At 45.3% G+C, this 15624-nt stretch overlaps 1 protein-coding gene across 3 annotated transcripts in view; it reads left to right on the top strand.

The window, feature by feature from the left end:
* The window catches only part of ninl (ninein-like), a 105694-nt gene that overhangs the window by 2046 nt on the left and 88024 nt on the right, over positions 1-15624 (top strand). For all 3 annotated transcript variants that reach the window (XM_072265671.1, XM_072265672.1, XM_072265670.1), the window contains exon 2: positions 14312-14511. In XM_072265671.1, the coding sequence (XP_072121772.1) occupies positions 14329-14511 (183 nt within the window). In that variant the 5' untranslated portion in view covers positions 14312-14328. The remainder of the gene's footprint in view (positions 1-14311; positions 14512-15624) is intronic.

The raw sequence follows: 15624 nt of genomic DNA, 5'->3' as shown, positions 1-15624 counted from the left end.
TGGGACTACAGTGTTTCTGATTGGCATCAGAAATATGGAATTAAACTTAAATTTATTCAATGTGTAGAAGTCTCCTCCTTAAGTTCCAACTGCTCAGCAGTCTTGACTGTGGTCAGTTCTTATCTCTGGCAGATATACAACTGACTTTAGTCCTGAATGACATATTTTGTGCCCCCATCCCCCCACTCATCGTTGGTATTTTTGCCTTTTACAGCATTGGAATCCTTTCTGTTAAACCTTGCAACCCTCATTTGAGATACTCCTTCAGTTGCATCTGTGACAATGCCTCCTGTGGCTTGTTTTAATGTCTCCTTTTTGTTTTGGCATGCCGGCAGCTTCTTTGCAACTTAGGAGGAGGTGAGTCAGCCCAGGGATCTGTGCTTGGCTTCAGAACAATCCCCTTGATCCAACTCCTCCCCGGTTCCCTTTAACTTTCCTGATTCTTCTGTTGCCTACTTCCCCCGAGGGATATTTTATGGTGGACGCTTAACCCACAGGCAGCATGTCTAAGGGATGTGGGAAGAAACGGGAGCATCCTGGGGAAACCCTTGCAACCAGAGGGGATAGAAGTTCAAACTCCCACACAGACACGCCTGAAGACAGCACAGATGCAGTCCAGGTCACTGGAGTCGTGCGGCAGGCAATAATATTACACGAGACCCTGTGTAGCCGAATGATGTTATTGTTCCTTCCTGTGCTTAGTTATCTGATGTAACCAAGCCCAGATAACGTTGACCTAAGATGTACTATGTTTCGTGATTAAGATGAAGTCATACTAGCACCAATTGGTCATGCGATTCAGAATCCTAACTCGCATCTCCCCAAACGGATGCTTTACTCCCAGTTGAAGGAAGGTCAGGGAGCCCTTGGTGGGCAAAGGGAACACTTCAGAGATAACTTCAGAATCAGCCTGAAGAAACTCAGCATTGTGGCTGAAAACTGGGAAGGCACAGCACTCAATTTCCTGGAGGAAATCTGTTCAAGAGGGAACTGAGCTATCTGAGAGCGGCCTTCGCTGTGCCTCAGGGAAGGAGTGGCAGCTATGAAGGGAGAGTCTGAACAATTAAAAGGCCCCACCACGAACCACAACCACCCACTCTTGCCCACACTATGGATCCTGGATTTGCCAATAGACAGCCCCTTAGGAGAACCTCATACTCGACCTGAGTGATTGCAAGTAGGTAGATAGATAGACATACTTTATTGATCCCGAGGGAAATTGGGTTTCCTTACAGCTGCACCAACCAAGAATAGAGCATAAATATAGCAATTCAAAACCCACAAACAATCAAGCAACAATATGCAAACTATGCCAGATGGAAATAAGTCCAGGACCAGCCTATTGGCTCAGTGTGTCTGACCCTCCACGGGAGGAACTGCAAAGTTCGATGGCCACAGGCAGGAACAACCTCCGTTGACGCCCAGTGTTGTATCTCGGTGGAATACAGCCGGAGTCCAACAGCAAAAAGTTCAATATCCAGACTACAAACACGTTCCTCGATCGTAATATGACCAGGATTGCACCGTCTGTTGTTAACCAGAACAGTAAGCACCCAACTCCTTTACGCTTACCGCTCTCAGTGTACTTCCGGTCAGCCCGAACAGGTCACCTCATGATTACTGTCCTGATGAAGGGTCTTGGCCTGAAATGTCAGCTGTTTATTCCTTTCCATACATGCTGCCTGACCTACTGAGTTCCTCTGGCACTGTGTGTGTGTGTGTTATTCTGGATTTCCAGCATCTGCAGAATCTCTTGTGCTCACGATTACTGTGTTATGCTCCCCACATCTGAGGCAAGTATAAGAATATTGTTCAAGGATGGACTTGGGTCTCTCTGGCTATGCTGGTTTTGACAATCATTTGTCAAGAAAGCAGAATGGATTGGTGCTCTCAGCCAGCGATAGCAGATGTCAGGCAGAGGCTATGGAAAGGGGGAAAGTTGCCTGATGCACAGGCAAAGATTAAAAGTATTGATTGACACAAGAAGTGTGACGCAGTGGCAAACTAAAAACAGAGCTGTCAGTTCCTGTGAAGCAGCTGCAGAGATTATGTCTAAAAACACTTCACTCAAAGCCAAAGGAGAGGAAATAATCCCAGTTCTCTGATGCCTTTCCCTGCCCCGCAGTATCTCAGCCGTGAGGCGGCTTTCAGTTGTACTCACTGTTGGAATGTAGAAAATGCAGAAGGAAACTTGTCCCACAGGCAATAATTAAACCCACGTCCAGAATGTGTGTCTTGCTTATGCAGCCTTGGAGCACCCAAGTCCTTTTCTTTAATGATATCGGTCATTTTTTGTCAGAGAAAAGGAGAGAATTCAGTTAAAACAGAACATTGCAGGATAGTGCCAGTCCCTCCAGCCCACGATGTTGTGCTGAATTTTAACCTACTGTATCTGTCTAAGATCAGTATAACCCTTCCCTCCAACATAACCCTCCATTTTCCTATCATCCATGTTCCTATCTAAGAATCTCTTGCGTGTCCCTACCACCAGCCCGGCTATGCATTCCACACACCCACCACTCGCTGTGTAAAAGGAACCTCTCTCTGTAAAAACCACCAGTAATCTTCAATTTACTTGATTCTTCCCTAAAGTTAAAACTTAACAGAGATTCAGAAACCAGTGAGAGAGCTGCATAGCTTCCAGGCAAGACTGACGCAGACACGAGATTCTGCAGATGTTGGAAATCCAGAATGACCCACACAAAATGCTGGACAAACTTAAGCACTGATGAAGAGTCTTGGCATGAAATGACGTCTAATTATTCCTCTCCACAGATACTGCCTGACCTGCTAAGACCAACACAGATACAGTATACACTGATGTTTTTAGAAATGGATTGTAAACCTGTACCTTAAGCGAACTGCCATCTACTACACCACATTTTCAGCACATGCTAATACTCATGTTATTTTGCATTTTCACCAGTGAAAGTAGATTTGCAGTCTGTGTGCATTGCTTTCTGCATGTATTTTGCCTTTCATTGGGTCTGCCTCTTGAACAGCTCTCAATACCAGGGGACATCCGTGTGGGGAGGAAATTGTAGGGGAGGTGTCAGAAGTAGACAAGAGGTGCAGGAGTAGGCCATTCAGCCCTTCGAGCCAGCACCACCATTCACTGTGATCATGGCTGATCATCCACAATCAGTACCCTTTTCCTGCCTTCTCCCCATATCCCTTCATTCCGCTATCTTTAAGAGCTCTATCTAACTCTTTCTTGAAAGAATCCAGAGAATTGGCCTCCACTGCCTTCTGAGGCAGAGCATTCCACAGAACCACAACCCTCTGTGTGAAAAGTTTTTCCTCAACTCTGTCCTAAATGGTCTACCCCTCATTCTTAAACTGTGGCCTCTGGTTCTGGACTCCCCCAACATCGGGAACATGTTTCCTGCCTGTAGTGTGTCCAACCCCTTAATAATCTTATATGTTTCAATCAGATCCCCTCTCATCCTTCTAAATTCCAGTGTATAGGTGTTTTACACAGAGCCACCAGCAGTGGTGAGGCAGGTACATTAGGGAAATTTAATTTTCAAGGTTGTTTAATGTCATTCCCAGTACACAAGTGTAAAGGAGAATGAAATAATTGTTACTCCAGATCAGATGCATCAAAAAAACACAGAATAAGATAAAGAACAAAATAATTTAAAAAAACACAATAAATACTGTGTAACTGTGTAAGATAGCTTGTATACATTGTATGTCCATAAAGTGCTGGTAGGCACAGGAGTGCTGTAGGTAAGGTGACTGACATGACATGATAAAGTAGTGGGGGGTGTGGTGGGGTGGAGCTGTTGATCCCTGTGTCTATCGAAGAGTCTCTTAACTCAAAAACAGTTACTACTTCCTTAGCTTACTGCTTGGGGAAAAGTAACTGTTTTTGGGTTAAGAGACTTTTGGATAGATACAGTGATATAAGAAAAACGGAAGGTTCTGGGCTATGTAGGAGGGTAGGGTTAGATTGATAGTGGAGTAGTTTTAGTTGGGTCAGCACATCATCATGGGGTGAAGGGCCTGTACTGTGCTGTGCTGATCTACGTTGTATGTCCTGCCATACTTTGCTCCTATCACCTTAAAACTATGCCCCTTCTATTAGTCATTTCTGCCCTGGGAAAATTGTCTCTGGCTGTCCGCCCAATCTATGCCTCTCCTCCCCTTGTAAGCCTCTCATCCTCCTTCACTCCAATGGACACACTTCTGAGGGTGGTTGTGATACCATTGACCTTGTCTCTTTTGACATAGTCGAGTGATGGACAGGAATTTTTTTCTGTGTAATATAGATTATGGCATCTTGCAGTTTCTGATTGTAGCCACTCTCTCATCGAGTTGCTGATGTCCTAAGCCCACTCCCAATCATTCTTTCTCAACAGCTCTCTTCCATTCGAAATCCTCATTAAAACCTTGCGCCAAGCTTTTGGTCACCTGTTGTAATAAATACCTCCTTTATGATATTCCGACTGATAACACCCTAGTGAACAGGCTCAAGATATCTGACTGCATTAAAAGTGTTATACAAATTTAAGCCACAGTTTTATGTATCCTACCACAAAGAATTTCTTCCATGCTTACCAGCAAGTCATTACTCTTCAACCACCAGGGTCCTGAATCAGCATGGATAACTTCACTCACCTCAACTCCAGACCCATTCTACAATTTATGAATGAACTTTCAAAGACTCTACAACACAAATTCTCAGTAATTTTGCATTTGCATAGTTTGTCTTTTGCAGATTTGCTGTTTGGCAGTCTTTGTGTATAGTTTTTCATTGTCTCCATTGTATTTCTCTGTTTTATTGTGAATGCCTGCAAGAAAATGAATCTCAAAATCGTATACGGTGACATATATGTACTTTGATAATAAATTTACTTTGGACTTTGGTATTTTTGAAATCTTAGGTACTTTATTGATCCCAGAAGAAATTACACCTATATCATTACAGGTGTACAGATATACAAATTTTAGAAGAGAAGTAAGAAAGAATAAAAGATAAGTTACCTCAGACAGTCTAACAGGAGGGGGTCATCACTTCCCCGTCTATAGGTTGACTCATTATAGAGCCTAATGGTCGAGGATAAAAATGACCTCATATAGTGCTCTTTGGAGCAGCACAGTTGTCTTAGTCTGTTACTAAAAGTGCTCCTCTGTTCAGCCAAGGTAGCATGCAGAGGGTGAGAAACATAGTCCAGAATTGCCAGGATTTTCCATAGGGTTCTTTGTTCTAACCCAGCCCCCAGTGTGTCCAGTTTGACTCCTATAACAACGACAGCCTTTCTAATCAGTTTATTGAGCCTGTTGGCATCACCCGTGTTGATGCCATTGCCCCAGCACACCACCACACAGAAGGTTGTATTGGTGACAACAGACTGGTAGAACATGTGAAGGAGAGGCCTGCATACTCCAAAGGACCTCGGTCTCCTCAGGAAATAGAGGAGGCTCTGGCCCTGCTTGTACACGGCCTCTGTGTTGGTGCTCCACTCAAATCTGTCAACCAGATGCATCCCACCAGATGCATCCCCAGGTACTTGTAGGTCCTCGCCATCAATAGTAACAGGGATCAGTGCAGGTGTAGCCTTCCTAAAGTCTAGTATCTCCTCTGTCTCACTGATGTTGAGCTGCAGATGATTTGGCTTGCACTATTTGATAAAGTCCTCCACCAGAGCCCTGTATTCATCCTCCTGTCTTCCCTTTATACACCCAACTATTGCTGAGTCATCAAAGTAGTTATGGATTTTAGGTAAAAGTGTGATGATTCTATACATAGGCAAATACCAATTTATTAGCTCAAGGGGGGAGGGAACGTCAACAGACCATGAGAGGACTGCATTGGGCATTTAAATATTTAAATTGTGTTCACTGTATTGCATCTACCACAAAACTAGTGCTTTTGTACTTAATATGTGAATCTGTGGAATGTTCTGCCACAGACTGCGGTGGGGGCCAAGTCCCTGGGTATATTCAAAGAGGAAGTTGATCGTTTCCCAATCGGTCAGGGCATCAAAGGATATGGCCAGAAGGCAGGTGTATGGGGTTGAGTGGGATCCGGGATCAGCCATGATGGAATGGTGGAGCAGACTGTGTCTTGTGGTCTTATAAACTGTGACAAGCCTACCAGAGAGGAGATCAGGAAAGTGAGAAAGGTGCTAAAGAACTGCAGCTAGTCCAGATGACATTCCTGGAGAAGTTCTCAGGGCAAACCTGGACACCACAGTAGAGATTCTGCACCCTCTCTTTTAGAAGATCTGGAAAGAAGAGTAAATACCAACGGACTGGAAAGAGGACTACCTTGCCAAGATTCCAAAAAAGGGAGACCTTAGCAACTACTCCATCTACAGAAGCATCACGCTCTTGTCAGTCCCAGGAGAAGTCTTCTGCAGGATAATACTAGAGACGATGCAATATACTGTAAACACTAGACTAAGAGAAGAACAAGCAAGCTTCCACAAGAACAGATCATGTAGCCACACAATACATCATAGTCGAGCAGTCGCTTGAGTGGAATTCACCTCTGTACGTCAACTTTTTCAATTATGGAAAATCCTTCAACAGCGTAGATGGAGAGACCCTGTGGAGAATCGCCGTAGCACTACGGAGTACCAGGCAAGATGGTCAGACTGATCAAGAATTCGTACGAGGGAATGTTTTGCAGAGTCAACCATGGCGGACAGCTCACCAACGGCTTTCAGGTGAAGACAGGAGTCCGGCAAGGGTGTCTGACGTCCCCTTTCCCATTCCTCTGGTCATAGACTGGATCGTGAAGACACCTACAGGACAGAAAAAGAATGGGATCCTGCAGACTCTTGTGACCTGATGATATAGCTTTCTTGTCCCATACCCACAAGTAGATGCAGGGGAAAAGCAACAGACCCAACAACCACATCGGTGTAAGTGGACTTTAACATCCACAACGGGAAAGCCAAAGTCTTCAAGATCAACTCGACCTGTGTTGACCCTTGAGGGAACTCCACTTGAGGATGTAGAAGCTTTCACTTACTTGGCTAGGGTGGCATCGATGCGATGTCAAGACAAGGATCGGCAAAGCTAGGCCAGCTTTCATCCAGCTCAAGAACATCTGGTTATAGAACATAGACATCTACAGCACATTACAGGCGCCTTGTCCCACAATGTTGTGCTGACCATGTAACCTACTCTAGAGACTGCCTGGAATTTCCGTAGTGCGTAGCCCTCTATTTTTCTAAGCTCCGTGTACCTATCTAATAGGCTCTTAAAAGACCCTATTGTATCCACTTACACCATTGCCGCTGGCAGTGCATTCCACGTACCCACCACTCTCTGTGTGGAAATGCATTCCATGGACCCACCATTCTATAAGTTCTAATGAGAAATATATTAAAATAGATACTGCAAAAAAAGAACAAAATAGCAAATTGGTAGTGTTGATGAAAGGAATTAATAAGATAGAGGCAAGGACATGGTTTCTCCTGGTCGGTGAGACTGGAACTAGGGAAATGGCCTCGATTCCGGGGAATAAATTTAGGACAGAAATGAGCTGAAACTGCTTTTTCCAGAGAGTAGTGAATCTGTGGAATTCTCTGTCCAGGGATGCGGTAGGGCTTACTTCTATGTCATTGTCTGTGTATGTAATAAAGAACTTCAGTTCTTAGCGTGCGATGTGGACAGTTCACCCAGAACCAGAAGTGATATTGGTGAACGGGACACACAGGCTCTTGGCGGGCTGGAATGTCCCGAGTAAAATGTGGTCAAGCTGAAGTCATTCTGTAAATCTATATATAAAATAGTTCTAGTGTATTTACCCATGTAAGTTTCTCCAAGAATCTTAGTGCACTAAGATCGGGCTGTTCAACCCTACCATGAAGTCAGCTCTTCTGTAAAGAGCAGAGTCTTGGAGGACAACAAAGGCGACCATTAGGAAAGTGCAGACCTTTATTAATAACTGCTTGAAAAATCCTCTGGACTCTGGCCAGGAGTCATCAGTGACACCAATCTATGGCAGAGAACACACCAGCTAGCAGCGAAAGTAGAATTAAGGAAAAGAAGATGGGGATGGATAGGGCACACGCTCCTTAAGCCAAGTACCAACATCACCAGGCAAGCGATTAGATGGAATCTCAAGGGAAAGCAGAAGAGAGGATGGCCAAAGAACACCCGGCGATGGGACCTTAAAGATGATGCCAATCAGATGGGCTACACCTGAAAGACCAGCCCAGGACACAGGACTCCGGCGAGCTGCTGTTGGCAGCCTATGCCCCAGTAGGAGAGATGGGCTTAACTAACTGATTTGATTTTTTTTTTTAAACAAAAATTTCCTTTTAGCAATTATAACTTAATGGACAAAACTTTGTATGTGTTGATTTCCATTCTCCTAGCTGAAAGGTGATTGTGACTCTGACAGTGGAATGTTTTCTATAAAGTATGTGGTTTTTAGAAATTGTGTGACAGCTGTGGCATTTAGCTAGGAAATGGGTCTTGCTGGTTGGGTGCTGTTATACTTTAACAAAACATATAATGATGTTGGCCAGAGAAGAATTGACAAACTGTCTGCGGCCAAGTGCTAAAATTGCCTGATATCTCTTTCCTTTAAGATGGCAAATAACTTTGTTGTTCAGTCCTGGGTTTAGATCTGGGTCTGTGTTGGACGAAGGGCTCAGTTTTGCTTAAAACAGGGCCTTAAACAATCCTCAGTGTACAAACCCCATTTCCAGAAAAGTTGGGATATTTTCCAAAATGCAATAAAAATAAAAATCTGTGATATGTTAATTCACGTGAACCTTTATTTAACTGACAAAAGTACAAAGAAAAGAATTTCAATAGTTTTACTGATCAACTTAATTGTGTTTTGTAAACATACACAAATTTAGAATTTGATGGCTGCAACACACTCAACAAAAGTTGGGACAGAGGCATTGTGTTACATCACCTTTCCTTTTAATAACACTTTTTAATCGTTTTGGAACCGAGGATACTAATTGTAGTAGATTTGCAATTGGAAATTTTGTCCATTCTTGCTTGATATAAGACTTCAGCTGCTCAACAGTCCGTGGTCTCCGTTGTCTGATTCTCCTCTTCATGATGCGCCATACATTTTCAATAGGAGATAGATCTGGACTGGCAGAAGGCCAGTCAAGCACACGCACTCTGTGTCTACAAAGCCACGCTGTTGTAGCCCGTGCAGAATGTGGTCTGGCATCGTCCTGCTGAAATAAGCGTGGACGTCCCGGGAAGAGACGTCGCCTTGATGGCAACATATGTCTCTCTAAAATCCTAATATACACCTCAGGGTCAATGGTACCTTCACATACATGCAACTCACCCATGCCGTGGGCAATGATGCCCCCCCCCGTACCATCACAGATGCTGGCTTTTGCACCTTTTGCTGATAACAATCCGGATGGTCGTTTTCATCTTTGGCACGGAGAACTCGATGCCCATTTTTTCCAAAAACTAGCTGAAATGTGGACTCATCTGACCACAGCACACGGTTCCACAGTCTTTCGGTCCATCTGAGATGAGCTCGGGCCCAGAGAACTCACCGGCGTTTCAGCATAGAGTTGATGTATGGCTTCCTCCTTGCGTAATACAGTTTCAAGTTGCATTTCTGGATGCAGCGACAGACTGTGTTGAGTGACAATGGTCTTCCGAAGTACTCCCGAGCCCAGGTGGCTATAATTGACACAGTGGCATGACGGTTTCTTAGGCAGTGCCACTGAGGGGTCGAAGATCACGCGCATTCAACAGTGGTTTCCAACCTTGCCCTTTACGCACTGAGATGTCTCTGAATTCTCTGCAATCTTGCGTTGAGAAATGTTCCTTTTGAACTGACTAACAATTCTCTCACGAATTTTGGCACAAAGGTGTGAGCCATGACCCATCCTTGCTTGCAAAGACTGAGCCTTTGATGGACACTCAGTCATGATACCTCACCTGCTACCAATTAACCTGCTTAAAGTGTAGTCCTCCAAATCGGTGTTACTTGAATATTCCGTGCACTTTTCAATCTTATTTTAACTCTGTCCCAACTTTTGTTGAGTGTATTTGCAGCCATCAAATTCTAAATTTGTGTATGTTTACAAAATACAATTAAGTTGGTCAGTAAAACTATTGAAAATCTTTTCTTTGTACTTTCGTCAGTTAAATAAAGGTTCGCGAGAATTAACATATCACAGATTTTTGTTTTTATTGCATTTTGGAAAATATCCTAACTTTTCTGGAAATGGGGTTTGTAAGATCAGCTTGGGACTTTCAGTTTTCTGCGACTGTCCTCTGCTGCACACGGTGACTGAGGATAAGATTAGTCAACTGCGAAATCTCTCTGTGGTGGAATAACTTGTCACCATCACTTTAGACGTGTATTGAATAAATAATGGCTTGGGGATCGCATTGCAGCCAAGGAGAGGATCAAAAAACTACAGTAAAAAATAATAGTCAATCAAGTATTGTTGGTGCCACAGTAGTGTAGTGGTTCCTGTGAGGAATTTGTACCGTTCTCCCCGTGACCATGTAGGTTTCCTCCGGGTGCTCTGGTTTCCTCCCACATTCCAACTAACATACCAGAAGTGCGGCCACACTTGCGGCCAGGAGTGTTCCAGAAGTGCGGCCACACTTGCGGGCTGCCCCCAGCACGTCACAAACGATGACGCAAGCAACGCATTTCACTGTATGTTTCAATGTACGTACGACAAGTAAAGCCATTCTTTAAAAGATCTTTATCTTTTAGTTACGCCAGGTCCTCATTCCTCATGAGGGATAGGGGCAGTGCAAAACAGAGCGGCGTGAATGCCACCACGGCCATCAGTAATGACGCTAAAGCCGCAGGGACATAGGGTGCTCAACCCCCTGTGCAGGAGGAGCAGCCTTCTGTGCAAGCCTCAGCTAAAATGTACAACGACGCCGGACGCTGATTCTCATCACAGCCCTGCACCCTGGCTCTGTCCCATCCTCCCATCCCCTCGCGCACACACACACACAGGCCTCCAGTCCCAGGGCAGGCCACCTCCAGCTTCCAGTCTCTGTCCTGGATGCCCAGACCCGTAGACACTGGGCCTCCAGCTTCCAGTCTCTGTCCTGGATGCCCAGACCCGTAGACACTGGGCCTCCAGCTTCCAGTCTCTGTCCTGGATGCCCAGACCCGTAGACACTGGGCCTCCTTCTTCTAGTCTCTGGCCCAGACTCGCCCTCTATGTCCAGACTTGCTGAATTTGGTCTTTGGCTTTTGAGGTTTTCTACCTCCTGATTTGCCTGGCTCTAGACTTTGCTGTTCAGCTTTGCCCTTTGAGCTTCACTGGCCTCTGGGTGTCGACCCCAGGATTTGTCTATCGTGGGTCTGATCTTCGGGCCTCTGCTGTGATCGGTTCTGAAAGGTGCAACACAGTTAGGGGTGTTGTCTTTTGTGTGAGATATTAGAGTAGGGTTTCCCAACCCATGGTCCATGGACCCCTTACTTACTGGTACTGGTCCGTGGCAGAAGAAGTGTTGGGAAGCCTTGCTTTAGAGCTAAAACTGACCCCTCAGGCAAACATTAAAGAGCCCATGTTGTTATATAATGAAGAGAGTTCTCCCCAATGGCCAAGTCAATTACTTAATCCTTGTTCCTCACACTAGTCATTATGAAATTGCTGATCGTGGGAATTGTGTGCAAATTTGCCACTGCTTTTCTGTCAGTATGATGCTGGCTTCAGGGAGAGCAGCCTTTGATGATGACCGCAGCAGGCCAGGCAGCATCTGTAGGAAGAGGCGCAGTCGACGTTTCAGGATGCAACGTATTCGAGGCGGTTCCGGCGATGGAGTTGGAATGAACGATTCGAAGAGGAGTTGAGGCAGAGAAGGTTTGGTGCTTGTCCATCTAAACCGGGTGTGAGCCGACTTGGAGAGGTCGAGAACAGCTTTGGGCTGGGCGGCAAAGTCCAGGCCCTGCTGCGGGGCCTGGCAGAGCATGACCCTGTGTTTTAGATGATTTAAATGCCGGCCCTGATAGACTGGAAAGACAGGGTCCTGGGACCGGAGGCGAGGCGCGGGCTGATTTTCGCTTGCTCTCCTGTGATGTTCGCTCCTCCCTCCGCAGTGCTAAGGCTGTGAGTCTGCTCCTGTTGCTGTGCACTTCGTGTATCAGAGCTTCGCGGCGGCTTGCCCTGCTATCTGATGACCTTGAGACCGAGGCTTTGGGCCTACTCTGGCTGCTTATGGGATTCGGGTCTACGAGCTCAATTTGGCTCGGAATGCTGCTGCTCCTGTTGTTTGCATGATTTGTGTTTTTTTTCCCTCTCTGTGCATTGGGGGTTGGTTTTTCTTTTTTACATTGGGTTCTTTCGGGTTTCTTGCTTTGTGGCTGCAAGTATGCAGGCAAATCTCAAGGTTGTGTAATTCATACATTGATAATAAATGTACTTTGAATCTTTTGAATCTTTAATGTTCTATAAAGTTATCGAGGGTCAGTGCATTTCTTGGATGCAGTGAAATAACTAGAGTTACAGAATACACGTGGACTAAGATGTTAACTGTCCTGTGCTATCACCAGTGGGATCATCAGTTGATCTGCCACCTGTCTTCAGGAGTTTCGGCCCGCTTATGATCAAGACTCCCTCGAGGTGGTGGGCCAGCAGTGCTAAAGCACCACCTCCCACTGGTGAGCTTAAAAACTTGGCATCTGCCTCCATCAGAGTTGTTGGTCACTTCCATCCAACAGATAGTCTGCTCTTCAGGTGTCTATGCAACTACTGAAGGGTTTGCAAGATATATATGCACTATCTGACTATCTGCCCCTCTGGACATACTTGGTCCACACCCATGCTGATCCTCTGTCTGCTGCCTCAGCTACAGCCCTGCTGGTTGCCTTGATCTCTCTTCTAGTAAAGCCAAGGTCATGCAGCCACTTCTGGAGAGTGAACGCAATAAACCCACGGCAGCCTACTTCCAATGGATAGCATGAGAACTTCCACCCTCTGTCTCTGCACTCTGATCTTAATTCTGCATACTTGGTTAACTTGCGCTCATGGGCTTTATTGATGTTGTCTTCCCAGGGGACTGTGATTTCACCAATAACCACTTCTCTACTGGTGTCAGACCATACGATTATATCTGGAGACAATATGGTGAAAGCTATTTGCTCCGGGAAACTGCCTTTCCCGTCCAGGTCAGCCTTGACACATCAATCATTGGCTGAAGAAAGTATGCTTGATCGTGAGCCGGCGCTGTACACCCTCAACTTGGAGCCTTCTTTCACAAATGATATGCGATGTTCTGTGCAGCATGGGGCATGAGATAAGTTGTGCTGCAGTACTCTCTGCTCAACCGCTTCTGTTACAACTTTGAGGACGTTGTTATGTCTCCAAGTGTACATGCCGCTGGAAAGATTGACTCTGCGTGCACTCAAAATATGTTGAAGTGTTCCCTTCTCGCCACAAGCAGCGCACCTGTCTGTCTTATCTTCATACCAGGTGCTGAGGTTACTCTATCATCTTGATCAATTATGGTCCCATAGGAACAATAACAAGAGTGCCAGAAACATGGAACTTGTTAGGTACCCTCAACGGAGGGAGAAGCTGAGTTAATGTTGACTTGCCGTTTATGCTGTTGTTTATGGCATCCCATCTGAAAGGGCAGGCTTGTGTCATTGCTGATACAGTGAACTCCAAAAGCTCGTACTTATTCATTTCATTTACTTGTGCAGGAGAACAGTGTGGCCCCACCACCAAACCATTCTGAAGTTTGAACAGAGAAATGCTGCTTTTATACAGAATTGACGAGCAGTTTACAGATGTTGACCATTTGATAACTTAGAGTATGTTTACAACCCTTATTTACCCACAAGTGTAACCACATTCTGGCACCAACATAGCATGCCCACAGCTCAATAACTCTAACCTGTACATCTTTGGAATGTAGGAGGAAACCAGAGAACACAGAGGAAGCTCATGAGGTCACAGAGGGGACGTACAATTTGCTGTTGGGGTGACTCGGGTCCCCAATGATCCTTCGACCCCTTTTTACGCACCTGTCTCTGTAAATGTCCTGGGTATTGGGATGTTCACATCTACAGATGTGCTGGGCTGTCCGCACCACTCTCTGCAGAGTCCTGCGTTCGGGTGAAGTACAGTTCCCGTACCAGGCAGTGATGCAGCCATTTGTTTGAAACTGTCAACTGGAAAGTTTTTTTAGATCTGCTCCCAAATTGATCAAACTGCAGCAGAAAGCTCCAGAGAACTTCCCTTTCTGATAACCTCATTTTCCTCCTCCTCCCTAACTTTGGAACTGGAAGTTGCAGTGCATGAGTTCAATGATCTCACCTGCTCTTGATTGTTTTTTAAAAGCAGTATTCTTACTGTTATTGTAAACTCTTCAACAGCTGGGTGGTGCTATGGGATGGATGAAGTGGAACAGGAGAAGTATGTGTCCCAGCTGAGGGATGTGTTTGACAGCTGCGATGCCACGGGGACGGGATACCTGGATCAGGAGGAGTTGACTGAACTCTGCCAAAAGCTTCACTTGGAAGCCCAGATCCCTCTCCTCCTGCAGGCGCTTCTGGGTAGCAAACTCGATGCAAAGGTAAGCCTCCACCTGCATGGAAACATGAGGTGACTTTGTACTCTGTTTAAGTGCATAACACGAGTCCCTCTGGTGCGGTGTGCTAGTGCTGCTGTGATATTTGCATGTGGATCCCAAATGGAATTTCATAAAAACTGGTGTATAAGCTTAGAACATAGAACATTACAGCACAGTACAGGCCCTTTGGCCCACAATGTGCCAACCTTTTAATGTACTCCAAGAGCAATCTACCCTTCCCTCCAGTTTGCTCTGGTCCATGTGTCTTTCTTAAGAGTTTCTCAAATACCCCTAATTTATCTGCCTCTACCACCACCCCTGGCCGGGCGTTCCACGCACCCACCACTCTCTTTAATGAATTCACCCCTGACATCCCCTCCTATACTTTCCACCAATCACCTTAAAGTTACGCCCCCACCCCCATCCTTGTATTAGCTATTTCTGTACAAGGAAAAAGTCTCTATCTATGCTTCTTATCATCTTGTACCCTATTATCAAGTCACTGAGTTTACTTTCTAAAAATTTTTGGAAGAGCCTCATGAAAGAGGGGCAACTTTTAGATCAGTACAACGTGAAACCAGTTTATAAATGTCTGCCACATAAAATTAGGTTTGGTAGAATTCAGCCTTTATTTTTTTCAGAATATGGTGGTGTGCCGAGCTTTATGCTTGTTCAGATTTTGCTGGAATTAATGAAACTGTAAAACAAAACAATAGGATTTTGAGACTCAAGCAACGCACATCAAAGTTGCTGGTGAACGCAGCAGGCCAAGCAGCATCTGTAGGAAGAGGTGCAGTCGACGTTTCAGGCCGAGACCCTTCGTCAGGACATTTTGAGACTCTTTGTTATTACAGTAATAGACAATAGACAATAGGTGCAGAAGTAGACCATTCGGCCCTTCGAGCCTGCACCGCCATTCTGAGATCATGGCTGATCATCTACTATCAATACCTGGTTCCTGCCTTGTCCCCATAACCCTTGATTCCCCTATCCATAAGATACCTATCTAGCTCCTTCTTGAAAGCATCCAGGGAATTGGCCTCCACTACCTTCTGAGGCAGCACGTTCCACACCTCCGCAACTCTCTAGGGGAAGAAGTTCCTCCTCAACTCTGTC

Source organism: Mobula birostris, chromosome 8, assembly GCF_030028105.1.
Source record: "Mobula birostris isolate sMobBir1 chromosome 8, sMobBir1.hap1, whole genome shotgun sequence".
Classification (NCBI taxonomy): Eukaryota; Metazoa; Chordata; class Chondrichthyes; order Myliobatiformes; family Myliobatidae; genus Mobula; species Mobula birostris.
Note: the sequence above shows the minus strand (reverse complement) of the source record. Positions and strands in the feature narration are given on the sequence as shown.